General features: G+C 50.7%; 1 protein-coding gene across 1 annotated transcript; it reads right to left on the minus strand.

The window, feature by feature from the left end:
* Positions 1–256: 256 nt before the first annotated feature.
* On the minus strand, positions 257–2,421 carry LOC125553424 (uncharacterized). Its single transcript, XM_048717209.2, has 2 exons — positions 1,105–2,421; positions 257–697 (listed from the first exon to the last, which is right to left on the minus strand). The coding sequence occupies exons 1-2, from the start codon at positions 1,386–1,388 to the stop codon at positions 658–660; spliced, it is 324 nt and encodes a 107-aa protein (XP_048573166.2). The 5' UTR covers positions 1,389–2,421; the 3' UTR covers positions 257–657.
* Positions 2,422–12,494: the final 10,073 nt, after the last annotated feature.

Raw genomic sequence — 12,494 nt, forward strand, 5'->3', positions numbered from 1 at the left:
AAAGAACCTCACCTACACCTACACGAACGTTTGCACTGCACCCCAGCATCTCGAATTCCGGAGTATTGTGATTGATCGTTGATGGTTGTTACTAGGAGTACACACATGTAAGTGTGTGCAGAGAGTGGTGTCAGTCACTTGTTAGTACTCCTTTGAGTCCTTTGAAAGCATGCAAACATACGGCCCAATTATTAAACATCATCGGGAAGACTGAAAGCTAATAGTAGGAGTAGAATCGAAATGTGCATGCCAGGAATCTTTGAGCTTTACTCTCTGTGTGAGTGAAGTGAGTAGTGATAGCAGGCTCAGCTTGGAGTTGGAGTGCTCCTTTTAACACCATTAACCCCTCCTCCAAAGAAGAAAAAGAAAAAGAACAAAACCTCATCAAGAGAGGAGAACAAAGCACTTTGGCCAAAGCAACCACGGTGCCATGGAGTGTGCACCATGCATCTTCCTCTACCCCTCTGTATCTACTACTAATACATGAATGAATACTTATAACTATATAACTGCCCTCCACCATCATGAGCACCACCACATGCATGCATGGCTCTTAGCCATGGAACCTTCCATTCCACCTCAATGTTTGTGTGCTCTGCTCGCTCGTTGAGCCTCTCAGCATTGATCGACGGTTTTCGTGATTGCTCCTGTCCTGCCTTACACTCTCCTTGCCGGTGCGTCTCCCCATCTGGCTCTCCTGAAAAAGCAAACACATCATGGTTTTGGTTAGCCACATGCACAAGAGGCAAAACAAGCCGGTGAATCGAGGTAAGTCTGCATGGCCATGATGCTTGATGCAGGGGACCAGCCAGAGGATCCTTCCATATTTTTTTTATCTAAATAACTGAGTAGGTGCATGCTATATGGCTCTGCATTATTAGCATTAGCAGTTATATTTTTGTCTACTTTGTAGTATGGAGAGTTTTTACAGTACAAAGTGTGGTTATACGTTAGAAGTTCTATACTTTCTTCGTATCAAAATATAAGACGTTTTTGCAGTTCAAATCTGGTACAGAGGTAGCACTAGTCTACTAGAGAAGTAAACTAAGCACGAGCGCAGTTTTAGGAAGAAAGAACGACCAGAGATGACACGAGTAACAATACCTATTGTGAATCGGATCGGGCCCGTTCGGCACCTTCCTCTTGCTGTTCTTGTATGGATCCTCCAATGCAGCTCCCTCCGAAGGTGGCGTCGTTGCAGCGGCAGCGACGGGAGGAGCCGCAGCTAGGGTGGCAGCCTGTGCCGCGGCAGCAGCCGGACCAGGAGCACCCGTGCCACCAACTGCCCCAGTCCTGATGCCGTTCGCCATCGTCGCCGACAAGAGCACGGCGCAGACGAGCAAGGCCAGGCCACTGATCCGGCATCGACCAGCAGCAATGCCGCCCATGGCTCGCTCTGGCTGGACTTCTTCTTGCTTCTGCGGGCTGCAAGCTAGATCAGGTGACTGATCAGTGATCAGTGATCAGTTCACCACAGCCTGAATTCTCTCGTGCCTAGCTAGCTAGCTTGCTTCGCACAAGTACCACGACGTCTCCTCCGCCTGGTGCTGAAGAGGAGGTGATGGAGTTGGAGCTCCTCTGTTCGGAGCAGTGAGCAGAGGAGAGTGACAAGTGGCCGGCGATTGGAAGAAGAGAGAGTGAGTGTGTGATACTATGGTCCTAGCTGCCGATAATAGTATGGTCTTCTACTCTATCTGGTGTACATATATATATATATGGGAAATCTGTTCTTGTGTCTCTATCTGGCGTAGTTTTAGCTTTGATCGATCCCCTGACGATGATGTGCAGCAGATAGAGATGTGGCGAGGCTCTGGTTTCCCTTTGTTGCTTGGCTCGAAAAAAGCAGCAGAGAAATCAGCAACACACAGACACAGCAGGTCTAGTCGTGATCAGCCTACGTATAAATAGCAGAATTCAGCTGCGCGCCCGAGGAGGACAGGGAGGTTCCAAACTGGGTAGAGTAGATTATCTATCTAGCCATGCATGCAGGGCCCTACTGCTCCACTTAGCATGCACTATCAGATTGATTGATACTACTATGGTTGCTTTAGCAAGGATGATTCTTGGAGCGAGTATGGTATGGTTCCAATGATTCCACCGCATATGGGTTTGGTCGATCGACGGCGACATGTGATGTGAGCCAAGCTCGTCGTATCAGCGAGCAGGGGAGCCGGCCGGAGGTGGTGGTCATGAGGTAGGTCATTCCCTTTGCTTCTTCCCCGGCCGGCGGCTTTGGGTTTGGGTTTCCGTTCCTGGTTAATTTGGGATGGAAAGCGACCATGTGATACTCCCGGGGCCCTACGGTTTCTGCCGCTTTTAGTAGTGAGTTGGGTTTCCCGATCGAAGAGGACCCATCGCTGTCGCCGGCTGCCTCCTGGTTGGGCTGGGTTGGGACTCTCGGCCAATGGCCATGGCGCATCGCTGTCCCGGCCCTGGAATCATAGCATAGCTGCCTCCTGGCCTGCTCTCTCGGTTCCGGCGACCGAGCTTTTCCGGCTTTTGAGACAGGCCGGCCAGATCTCAGGTTGGAGCCATGCCTGCCGTCGTCGCCCGCCATGGATATCGATCGCTATCTCCTGGAATATCCTGCCGCGGCGCAGAGACAGGATGGAGGAATGTTTTTTGTTTGTAGGGGATCTTTTGACCGGACGGCCCCTTCCCTTGGACCGTGGAGTTCGCCGCGTGCTGCAATGAGTGGTGCCACCGGGATGCCACGCCGTCGCCGGGCCAGCCGAGGGGTGCGTGCTACCGCGCTGTGGATTTGTGATTGGAGTAGCTTGTATGCGACTGAGCGGGCGAGGCAGTCGCGGCGATTCGCCCAGACGTTGCGCGTAGGTGGCAGCAGGTTGTGTGTGCGTGCTTTTTCGTCTTTTTTGCAATCGGTGACCAGCGGAGCGATAGGACCCAGCAGGAAAATCATGGTACTCCTACATTGCATGCCATTCTCCCCTGTCATGGTTTGCTTGCCAATTGGCACATGAAGGTTTCGGCTCAGTGCCTCTCATGTTCAAAAGGATCGGAGGATACAAATCATACATTGTTTTGGAGCATCTACAAATGGACGCCTCAAAGGGGAAATACACTTTGGTTCCTGATTGTAGATACACCCTATTATGAGGATTTTTAAAAAATAATTAAATAAAAAGTCAAAATAGTTCAGAAATATTTTTAGAATAAACTTGACTTACTTTTGCACTACTATATAAATTTTCACGAACAAAAAACTAACGTTGACTTCAGAGCAAAAAAGACAAAATTTATTTGCTATTATAGGTCACTATTCACACTACTTTGGTCAAAAATTGTCTTTTTTGAAAAGAAGTCAAAGCCTGATTTTCTTTTTGTGGAATTTTTCTGACAAGTACAATGAAAGGTCAAGTTTATTTCAAAAATATTTTCAGAATTTTTGACTTTTCGTTGAATTACTAAATTGTTTTCCATATAGGGTGTAGATACACCCATAGACCAAAAGTTCTCCTCGCGCCTCAAAGCCCCCTTCATACGCCTCATATGCCCGGTGACCGGTTAGAAAAACCCAACCCAGACGGACGCCTCAAACCGGCTTGAAACGTCCGGAATGAACGGCACCCCTCATATCTAGTCCAAATATGAGACGGATATGTGGAGGCTCGGGCGCGATGGGATGCGTCCGCCACGTCAGACCTGGCCCACGCTGGCCCAACTGACACCACATATATTCGTCCCCATCCCCTCCCCGGACCAAATCCTAGCCACCCCACTCCACTCCACTCTGCTACCCAAGCTCCCATCCAGCGATCTCCGGCATGGAGGGCAACGGATCCGACGACGACCAGTACAGATCCGTCGACTAGGATGTCGTCATGTGCGGGTTGGAGGAGGCAATGGCCATCAGCATTGCACTCCGCCGCTCCCGGGAGGACAAGCCCTACCGACGGCGGGCACTGTTCAGCGTGAGCCGATTGCGTCGGCGCATCAGGCACTCGGATCCTTCGGGGCTGGATCATCGCCCCCCCCCCCCGAGAGCCTTCCAATCTTTCTTTCCACATCATCAATCCGTCGGAGCATGAGTCACACAAGGACCGGCGTGCCTGCCATGGGAAGAAGAGGATGGAGGCGGCTGATGCGGCTGCGCGGGTGGCCGCAGAGGAGGAAGCCATCCGCACCCGCATTGTAAAGATGTGGCCACGAAGGAACACACACGCCCTTGCCCACGAGTATAATTGAGCGGTTCGTACCATGGTTGGACTGCCTCCCAAGGAGGAGAGGGAGGACAACGACGGGTCGGATGATACGTGATACGTCTCCAATGTATCTACTTTTCCAAACACTTTTGCCCTTGTTTTGGACTCCAACTTGCATAATTTGAATGGAACTAACCCGGACTGACGCTGTTTTCAGCAGAACTACCATGGTGTTATTTATGTGCAAGAGCAAACGTTCTCGGAATGACCTGAAACTTCACGGAGACACTTTTCAGAAAATAAGAAAAATACCTGCCAAAGATGAAGGCCAGTGGGCCCACCACCTTGCCACGAGGGTGGGGGGGGGGGCGCCCCCTACCTTGTGGGCCCCCTGTTGCCTCTCCGACTCCAACTCCACCTCCATATATTGAGTTTCGATGAGGAAAAAATTAGGTAGAAGAAATCATCACGTTTTATGATACGGAGCCGCCGCCAAGCCCTAAAACCTCTCGGGAGGGCTGATCTGGAGTCTGTTCGGGGCTCCGGAGAGGGGAATCTGTCGCCATCGTCATTGTCGGTGTCAAAACCGGGATCTCGGGTAGGGGGTCCCGAACTGTGCGTCTAAGGCGGATGGTAATAGGAGGCAGGGAACACGATGTTTTACCCAGGTTCGGGCCCTCTTGATGGAGGTAAAACCCTACGTCCTGCTTGATTTATTCTTGATGATATAGGTATTACAAGAGTTGATCTACCACGAGATCGGAGAGGCTAAACCCTAGAAGCTAGCCTATGGTATGATTGTATGTTTTTTGTTATGTCCTACGGACTAAAACCCTTCGGTTTATATAGACACTGGAGAGGGTTAGGGTTACACAAGGTCGGTTACAAAGGAGGAGATATCTATATCCGTACTACCTAGCTTGCCTTCCACGCCAAGTAGAGTCCCATCCGGACACGAGACGAAGTCTTCAATCTTGTATCTTCATAGTCCAACAGTCCGGCTGTCCGGAGACCCCCTAATCCAGGACTCCCTCAGTAGCCCCTGAACCAGGCTTCAGTGACGATGAGTCCGGCGCGCAGTATTGTCTTCGGCATTGCAAGGCGGGTTCCTCCTCCGAATACACCACGGAAGAATTTGAATACAAGGATAGTGTCCGACCCTGCAAAATAAGTTCCACATTCCACCATAGAGAGAATAATATTTCCACAAATCTTAATCTGCTGACATATTTTGGCAACATGACATCATGCCATGGTTCAGTGATTATTTGAACCGTTTTTCTTCAACCAGCTCCACACATAACGCGAGGCGGTTTCTTGACATGTCTTGTCAAAGCAGAGATCGTGTTCCCCTAATTATGGGATTCTCATCAATACGGTCATGGGTAACCCAACCGTGTCTAGGACTCCTAGATTATAGGCAAGTCCCAAACGGCTACAGAGAGGACGCTTGATATTCATCCTCTTTATAAAGGGACAAGGCTTTTACTTTTTTCCTCCCGTGCTCAATCGAATCCTTCCCCCGCCTCGAGTTCTAACACCCAAACCAGGTCAGGTGCTTCGGACCTTCAATCATGTCCGGATCTAGCCTTCAAGGCCGGTGGATGCCCTCCTCCGTTATGGAAGAGGATATCAAGAAGTTGAGGGAGGCCAGATACCTGACCGCCGAGGTTTCGCATCGGCTGCCTGCTCGAGGGCAGGTCGTCCCTACTCCCGAACCCAACGAGAATGTTGTGTTCATCTCCCACTTCCTCCGAGGCCTAGGCCTCACCCTGGATCCCTTTGTTAGGGGTTTGATGTTCTATTACGGGCTAGATTTCCACGATCTAGCCCCGGAATCCTTTCTCCACATCTTGACATTCATTGTCGTGTGTGAGGCCTTCCTCCGCATTACCCCTCACTTCGGCCTATGCCTCAAGACCTTTGACGTGAAGCTGAAGATGGTCGAGGGGCAGTATGCAGCGTGCGGAGGCGCATTAATAAGAAAGATAGCAGGAGCTCCATGGCCCAAAGGTTCCTTTCCAGAGGTGTCCGGATTATGGAAATAGGAGTGGTTTTACATTACAGCTCCCAGAAGTGCCAAGTGGGTGGCTGCCCCTGCTTTCCGCTCGGGCCCTCCACCACAACTGATGTCATGGATTAGCAGAGGACTGAGCTGGGGTCCAGCCAAGGACGTGCCTATACTGCAGAGCCGCATTCACGATCTCTTCGAAGGAGATTTCAGTCTGGTTACGGTGGCGCAAGTCATGCTGGTTCGTCGAGTCCAGCCTTGCAAACGCCGGCCCCTCTGCATGTGGGAGTTCAACCCAGAAGGGCCGCGCACTATTCAGAATTTCCTCGGCCTGACGCACGAGGAGATGTACAAATCATTCTTTGGACCCCAAATAGAGTGTCCGGATACTACCGAGGACGTGGGCCTGAACAGCAACCGTATCGCCGACCAAGTAAGTAATCCTTTAGCCGAACACACTGTCTTTTATTTACCATGACGTCATTCTGAGAAATCGCTCTTTGACCAGGACCGGCTAACAAAGGCGAAGATGATTCGGTGTTCGGCCCCCCTTCCTGAGGGTTTGGAGAATCCGGTACTGGAAAAGATGCTCGAGCTAGCACCTCGCCCAGAGCCCTCAAAGGAAGATAAAGGGGGGAATAATGAGGTCGAAAGCGGGCCCCCATCGCTACCAATTCCAACCGAGGGAATGAGCACCTCCGTGAAGGAGGATAACCAAGGAGAAGAATCTGACCTTCTCTCGCTTCGGGGAAGGAAGAGGACTGCCTCTGAAGATCCGGAAACCGAGGCTTCCAAACGGGAGAAGAAGTCTCCACTAGGGGGTCCTGCCTTGGAGGGTGCTTTTGCCGCACAAAGTCCGCGCGAGGATCAGCCCTCCAACGAGCTGTAAGTAATCAAAAAGTACTTTAATAGTGGAGATATACTACCTTACCTCTGAGGAAAATAACCAAAGCGTTTATCTTGCAGTTCGGATCTTAGCCCTTCTCAGCAGAGCTCGTCTTCAGGGGATCTTCTTCCGGAGATGATGAAACGCCTCCCCCGGACTCCCCCGCTCAAGAAGCGGGCGACCTTGAAGTGTCGTCGCGGAGGGCCTCTCCGGATCCGGTGAGGCCAGAAGATAATCCTATAGTCAACTGAAGTCCCCAGCGTCCGGCTCTTGAAGAGAGCAAACAAAAGAGTCCGGCACCGTCTCGTATGCGGTCGGACGTACTGAGGGAGCTGTTGGAGCGAGCGGCCATCTTAGAAGAACACCGTACGTTGATGGGTACAGTGATGGAAAGAATTTCGTCCGCCGAAAGCGGATTGCATGGAGCCTTTATGAGTCTACTGACGAGCTTTGAGGTACGTGAAATGATATACTTTTTGATAGTATCGCACATTTTTAGGTGTGCCCTGTGTAGATAGTAGCCCCTGAGACTGTGGTCGTCGTCAAGAACGGCGGCGAACAGAGGATCGTAGTCCCTGGTAATAATCATACCGCTTTATGTGCAGGTGATGGGAGCTCTGGTGGCTGGCTGGACTAATGAGTTTGCCGAACTAAAGCGGCAACTGGATGCGGCAGATGCCGACATTGAGCTTGTTAACAAGCGGCTTGATGAGGCACAGGGTAAGTAATGTTTTTCCGGTCAACGTCACATAGTAAGAGCAGCATGATGCCAGTATCTTTAATATGTTGTGAATGCAGATGGAGTTGCCGCCGTGGAGACCCTTCGGGCGGAACTTGCCCGAGCCAACGAACAAAAAAGGATTAGTAATGCGGCCGCTTTAAAGGCGGCCGAAGAGTTAAGAGCCGAGAAGGCTGCGCATTGCGAGAGCAAAGAAAAGATGGCCAAGATGGCTGTAAAGTTAAAAGACATTGCCGACCGTTGCCGGTTCCTTGAAGAAGAAAACCAAGCGAAGGCGACTGACCTCGAAAAGGCCACGATGGCGGCCAAAGACACCCGCTCTGCCATGAGGGCAAAGAAGGAAGAGTTGCATGAAGATGGTGATATTGTGGCTGGGAAGCCCTTTTTGCCGCGGAGGAAGTTCGGAGATCCGCGGTATGCCCCTCTGGATCGGCTGTGGAGTTCGGCAGATGCATATCTGGATTTGACGGCGAGTGCTGTCGATGCGGCCGAATACTTCCGAGATCAGACAGATCGTGAAGTGGACAAGCTATTCTGGTCGCAATTTAACGTTTCAGAGCGTCCGCTTCCCTTGACTGATCGGCTAGCCGAATGGGCCGAACTCAATAGATTGTCCGGACTCGCCATGAGGTCCATCGTAGATCATCTGTGGCCGGAAAAACCGAAGCTGAACAACTATTTCAGCTTAGTGCAACAGTTCCTTGGAGCGGTGCCGCGCATCAATGCGATGAAGAGGTCGGCGTGTATAGAGGGCTCGCGGATGGCCCTTGCCCGTGTCAAAGCATACTGGGCGGAGATGGATGCTACCACTGTTGCGGCGCAGGGTTCGGCCATAGGCCGAGTGGCTGCCGAGCACTATTTCGAAGAAGTTCTCGAGGGCGCTCATTTGATAGAGGCCCAGTGCTCGAAGAATATTATGTTTGAGTGACATGTATTCCCATTGTAAACACAATGTTTTTATGAAATTTATTAAGGCTGTATTTATACTTTTGCCCGAAAGTAATATGATGCCTCCTGTGCGGCCGTTTATGTATACATGTGTATAACCTGAAAGATTGCAGTCATCGGCTTCAGCCCCCACGCATATAATGCGGGGGTGTTCGCAGAAGACGCGTATTAACACTTAATCCAACGTCTTGGTCCTAATAAGGAGGTGATGGCGCAATGAACTAGGCAACCAGACTATAATGCTTTAACACTTTCACTTAGCCATAGGAGTTTGACAGTGGGGCTACTATATAGCCCTTGGTGGCTCCGCACTCATCCGAATTCAGGGTGCGTACATGCCTGGCCGGGAAACGGCCCTTCATTAAAGCGGAGGAATTCTAACATTCCAATAGGTCATCGAGTGGTTGAACAGTCTCGCGCTATATCATGACAGTCAGTTTTCGGCTTTCTCTACTGAGGTGCTCGTCCGGATGAACTAGGGCACAATCGCAGCAGTTCTCCTGGTGCCGCCTTGGCCGATAGAGTGGAACGTAAGGCAGCAAAACACAGGAGCCGGGAAAACCCAACATTTGACCAAAGACATGATTCGGAGCTGATGCATATAAGGCCAAACTCGCGACGCCGAACACTCCCTAAGGTATTCGGTCTTTTATGGTATAAACCGGGCCTAAACAGTGCCCTTTGTAAGAAGCCCCTGGTGTCCAGGAACGTGCATTATTCTGACGTGGCCACATGCAAGACGCCAGCATCCTTCTCAATTGTACTGAGAATCCGAGGGGTGTGTATCAACAAGAGACAGTAAAAAAGGTTTTTGCAGGGTCTTAATCTAAAAAGAATCCTTGGAACGGGTCCCTGCTGCACGTCTACGCCTGTGTCTCCGTTGTGCCGTATCCTGGACAGGTGTAGCACGATGGTCATTTGTAAAAGAGAGAAACTTAGGTGAAAAGTTGCCATGCAAAAAGGTAGGTTTAAAGAAACCATGTATAATTCAAGATGAGTAAAAATTGCCACTTGTCTGCGCGCGTTGAGCCCCTTGTATTTGTAATAGGGGTGTGGCTTATCAAACCTGTGTGAGTTACATATAGCTGCGCCAGACTCGTCTAACCGTGTCCGTGGTCTTGACGACCTATCAAATGCTTTAGCTGGTGAGGCCGTTTTTAGTGTGTGGCTGCCAAGGCAGTCGCACTCTCTTCGGCGTGCAAGGATCGCTTAATATTTCCATTCACTGTAATGATGCCACGTGGACCGGGATCTTAAGCGTAAGGGAAGCGTAATGCGGTATTGCATTAAAGCGAGCAAAAGCTTCGCGTCCAAGTAGTGCTTGATAGCCACTTTGGAACGGAGCAATGTGGAATGTTAAATTTTCGCTACGGAAGTTATCGGGGAAGCCGAATATAACCTCTAATAGCAGGGAGCCCGTGCAATGAGCCCCTGGGCCTGGCGTTACTCCTTTAAGGGTAGTATTGATGTGGCAAATTTTCGTTGGGTCTATCCCCATTTTGCGGATTGTGTCCTTATATATCAGGTTTAGACTGCTGCCACCGTCCATCAGGACTCGTGTGAAATGGTATCTGTCAATTATTGGGTGTAATACCAAGGCAACCCATCCTGCATGCCGGATACTTGCTGAGTAATCCCGATGGTCGAAAGTGATCGGTTGAGATGACCAGTGGCAGGACTCCGCGGTGATAGGCACTTGGGCATATTTCTCTGGGAGTACCGCTTTGTTTCTTCCCTTGGTCACGTGTAACACGTTCACTGTTTTGACTTCTGGTGGAAATTTCTTTTGTTCCCCAGTGTTTTTCTTGGGAGGCTCATCCTCGTCTTCGCTTGGTATATCCTCCCCTCTGTGTACGGTGTTGAGCTTGCCGGACTGCTTGAAGACCCAACATTCTCTGTGGGTATGGTTAGCGGGTTTACCAGGGGTGCTATGGATCTGACATATTTGGTCCAGAATTTTGTTTAAGCTGGATAGTTCGTCTCTGCTGCCTTTAGAGGGCGGCTTTTGCTGACCTAGCCGAGAGCTTCTGAATCTGGCGTTTACTGCCGTGCTCTTTGGGTTGTCTTCCTTATTCCGGCGCGTATTATTTTTGCTGAGTCGTGATTTCCCATTTCCATCTCTAACTTCGGATGTACTTGGGTCGCTGGTGCTGCATCTGGCTAGCCAGCTGTCCTCACCCGCACAAAAGCGGGTCATGAGGCTTGTTAATGCTACCATTGTTCTCGGCTTTTCTTGGCCGAGGTGTCTGGCAAGCCATTTGTCGCGGACGCTATGCTTAAAAGCTGCCAAGGCTTCGGCATTCGGACAGTCGACTATTTGATTCTTTTTAGTAAGAAATCTGTTCCAAAGCTTTCGGGCTGACTCTCCGGGTTGTTGAGTTATATGACTCAAATCGTCCGCGTCCGGAGGTCGGACATAAGTCCCTTGAAAATTTGCCCAAAAAGCGTCTTCGAGCTCTTCCCAGCTTCCAATGGAGCTTTCGAGGAGGCTTTTAAGCCAGTGGCGAGCTGGCCCTTTGAGTTTGAGGGGTAAATACTTAATGGCGTGGAGATCATCTCCTCGAGCCATATGGATATGGAGGATATAGTCCTCAATTCAGACCCCAGGGTCTGTTGTTCCGTCGTATGCCTCTATGTTTACGGGTTTGAATCCCTCTGGAAATTCATGGTCCAGCACCTCATCAGTGAAACATAGGGGGTGTGCGGCACCCTTGTATCTGGGTGTACCGCGTTGTTCGGATGTTTGTTGTGTTGCATCGTATGCTGGAGCGCGCTTGCGTGGTCCATAGATGGATTTTGTTGCGCCGTCCTTTTGATGCGAGCTCTCGCGTGGATCGAGTATTGGCTTATGTGCGACGTTGTTTGCCGCTTTATGTTGGCCGTGAGGTCGTCTATCCGGCCAGATGGCCGTTTTAGTTTTTGGTTGCGGGGAATCTAAGGCCTCCTCATCGAATTCAGGTAGCAACTTCCGCTTCGGGTAGCTCTTGGTGGGGTGATTACCGCCGTACTTCGCTGCTGTGTTGAGCACTTTACTCGATCTGATTCTGAGTGTGTCTTGCGCAGCCTTGAGCCTTTGCTTCTGCTTTTTTAGACTCCTCGCGGTGGCAACGAGACTTTGATGGGAATTCTGTTTCTCCGGGTGTCTGTCCGGTGTGATGTCATCCGGACTATTATCTTTGATAGAGTCGGGTTGTTCGGTTTGATTCTCCGTGTTGCCGTGGTCCGGCGATCGTTCACTCTGCTCTAACGCTGGGTCTATATGATCGTTGTTTCTGCCGAGGCGGGATTTGGAGCGGCGCTTACGCCGCCGCTTTGACTGCTTCTCGAGGGGACAACCCTTCATTGCGTCCTTCCGTTCCTCGTCGCCGTCTTCTTTTGGCGTGTCCACCATGTATACGTCATGTGATGAAGTGGGCGTCCAGTGCCCTATGGGCAGTGGTTCCTGTTCGTCTCCTGCATCATCGTCCATACCGTGGATGTCTTCGGAGTCGGACTCGAGCATGTCGGTTAAGTCATCGACAGTGGCTACTAAATGGGTGGTGGGTGGGCGGCGAATTTCTTCGTCATCCGCATCCCAATCCTGCCGGACATATTTCGGCCAGGACTCTCCTAATAAGGAGAGAGACTTTAATGAATTCAGTATGTCGCCGAAGGGCGAGTGATGAAAGATATCCGCGGAGGTAAACTCCATGATAGGCGCCCAACCGGATTCGATAGGAACGGGCGCAGGCGGTTCGGAGTCCGTGG

Source organism: Triticum urartu, chromosome 4A (genome assembly GCF_056163025.1).
Source record: "Triticum urartu cultivar PI428250 chromosome 4A, HENAU_Tu73, whole genome shotgun sequence".
Taxonomy (NCBI): domain Eukaryota; kingdom Viridiplantae; phylum Streptophyta; class Magnoliopsida; order Poales; family Poaceae; genus Triticum; species Triticum urartu.

Coding starts and splice junctions, on each gene's coding strand:
- LOC125553424 (XM_048717209.2), bottom strand. CDS start 1,388: ATGGGCGGCATTGCTGCTGGTCGATGCCGGATCAGTGGCCTGGCCTTG. Junction 698..1,104: donor CCCGATCCGATTCACAATAG/GTATTGTTACTC, acceptor TTGCTTTTTCAG/GAGAGCCAGATGGGGAGACG.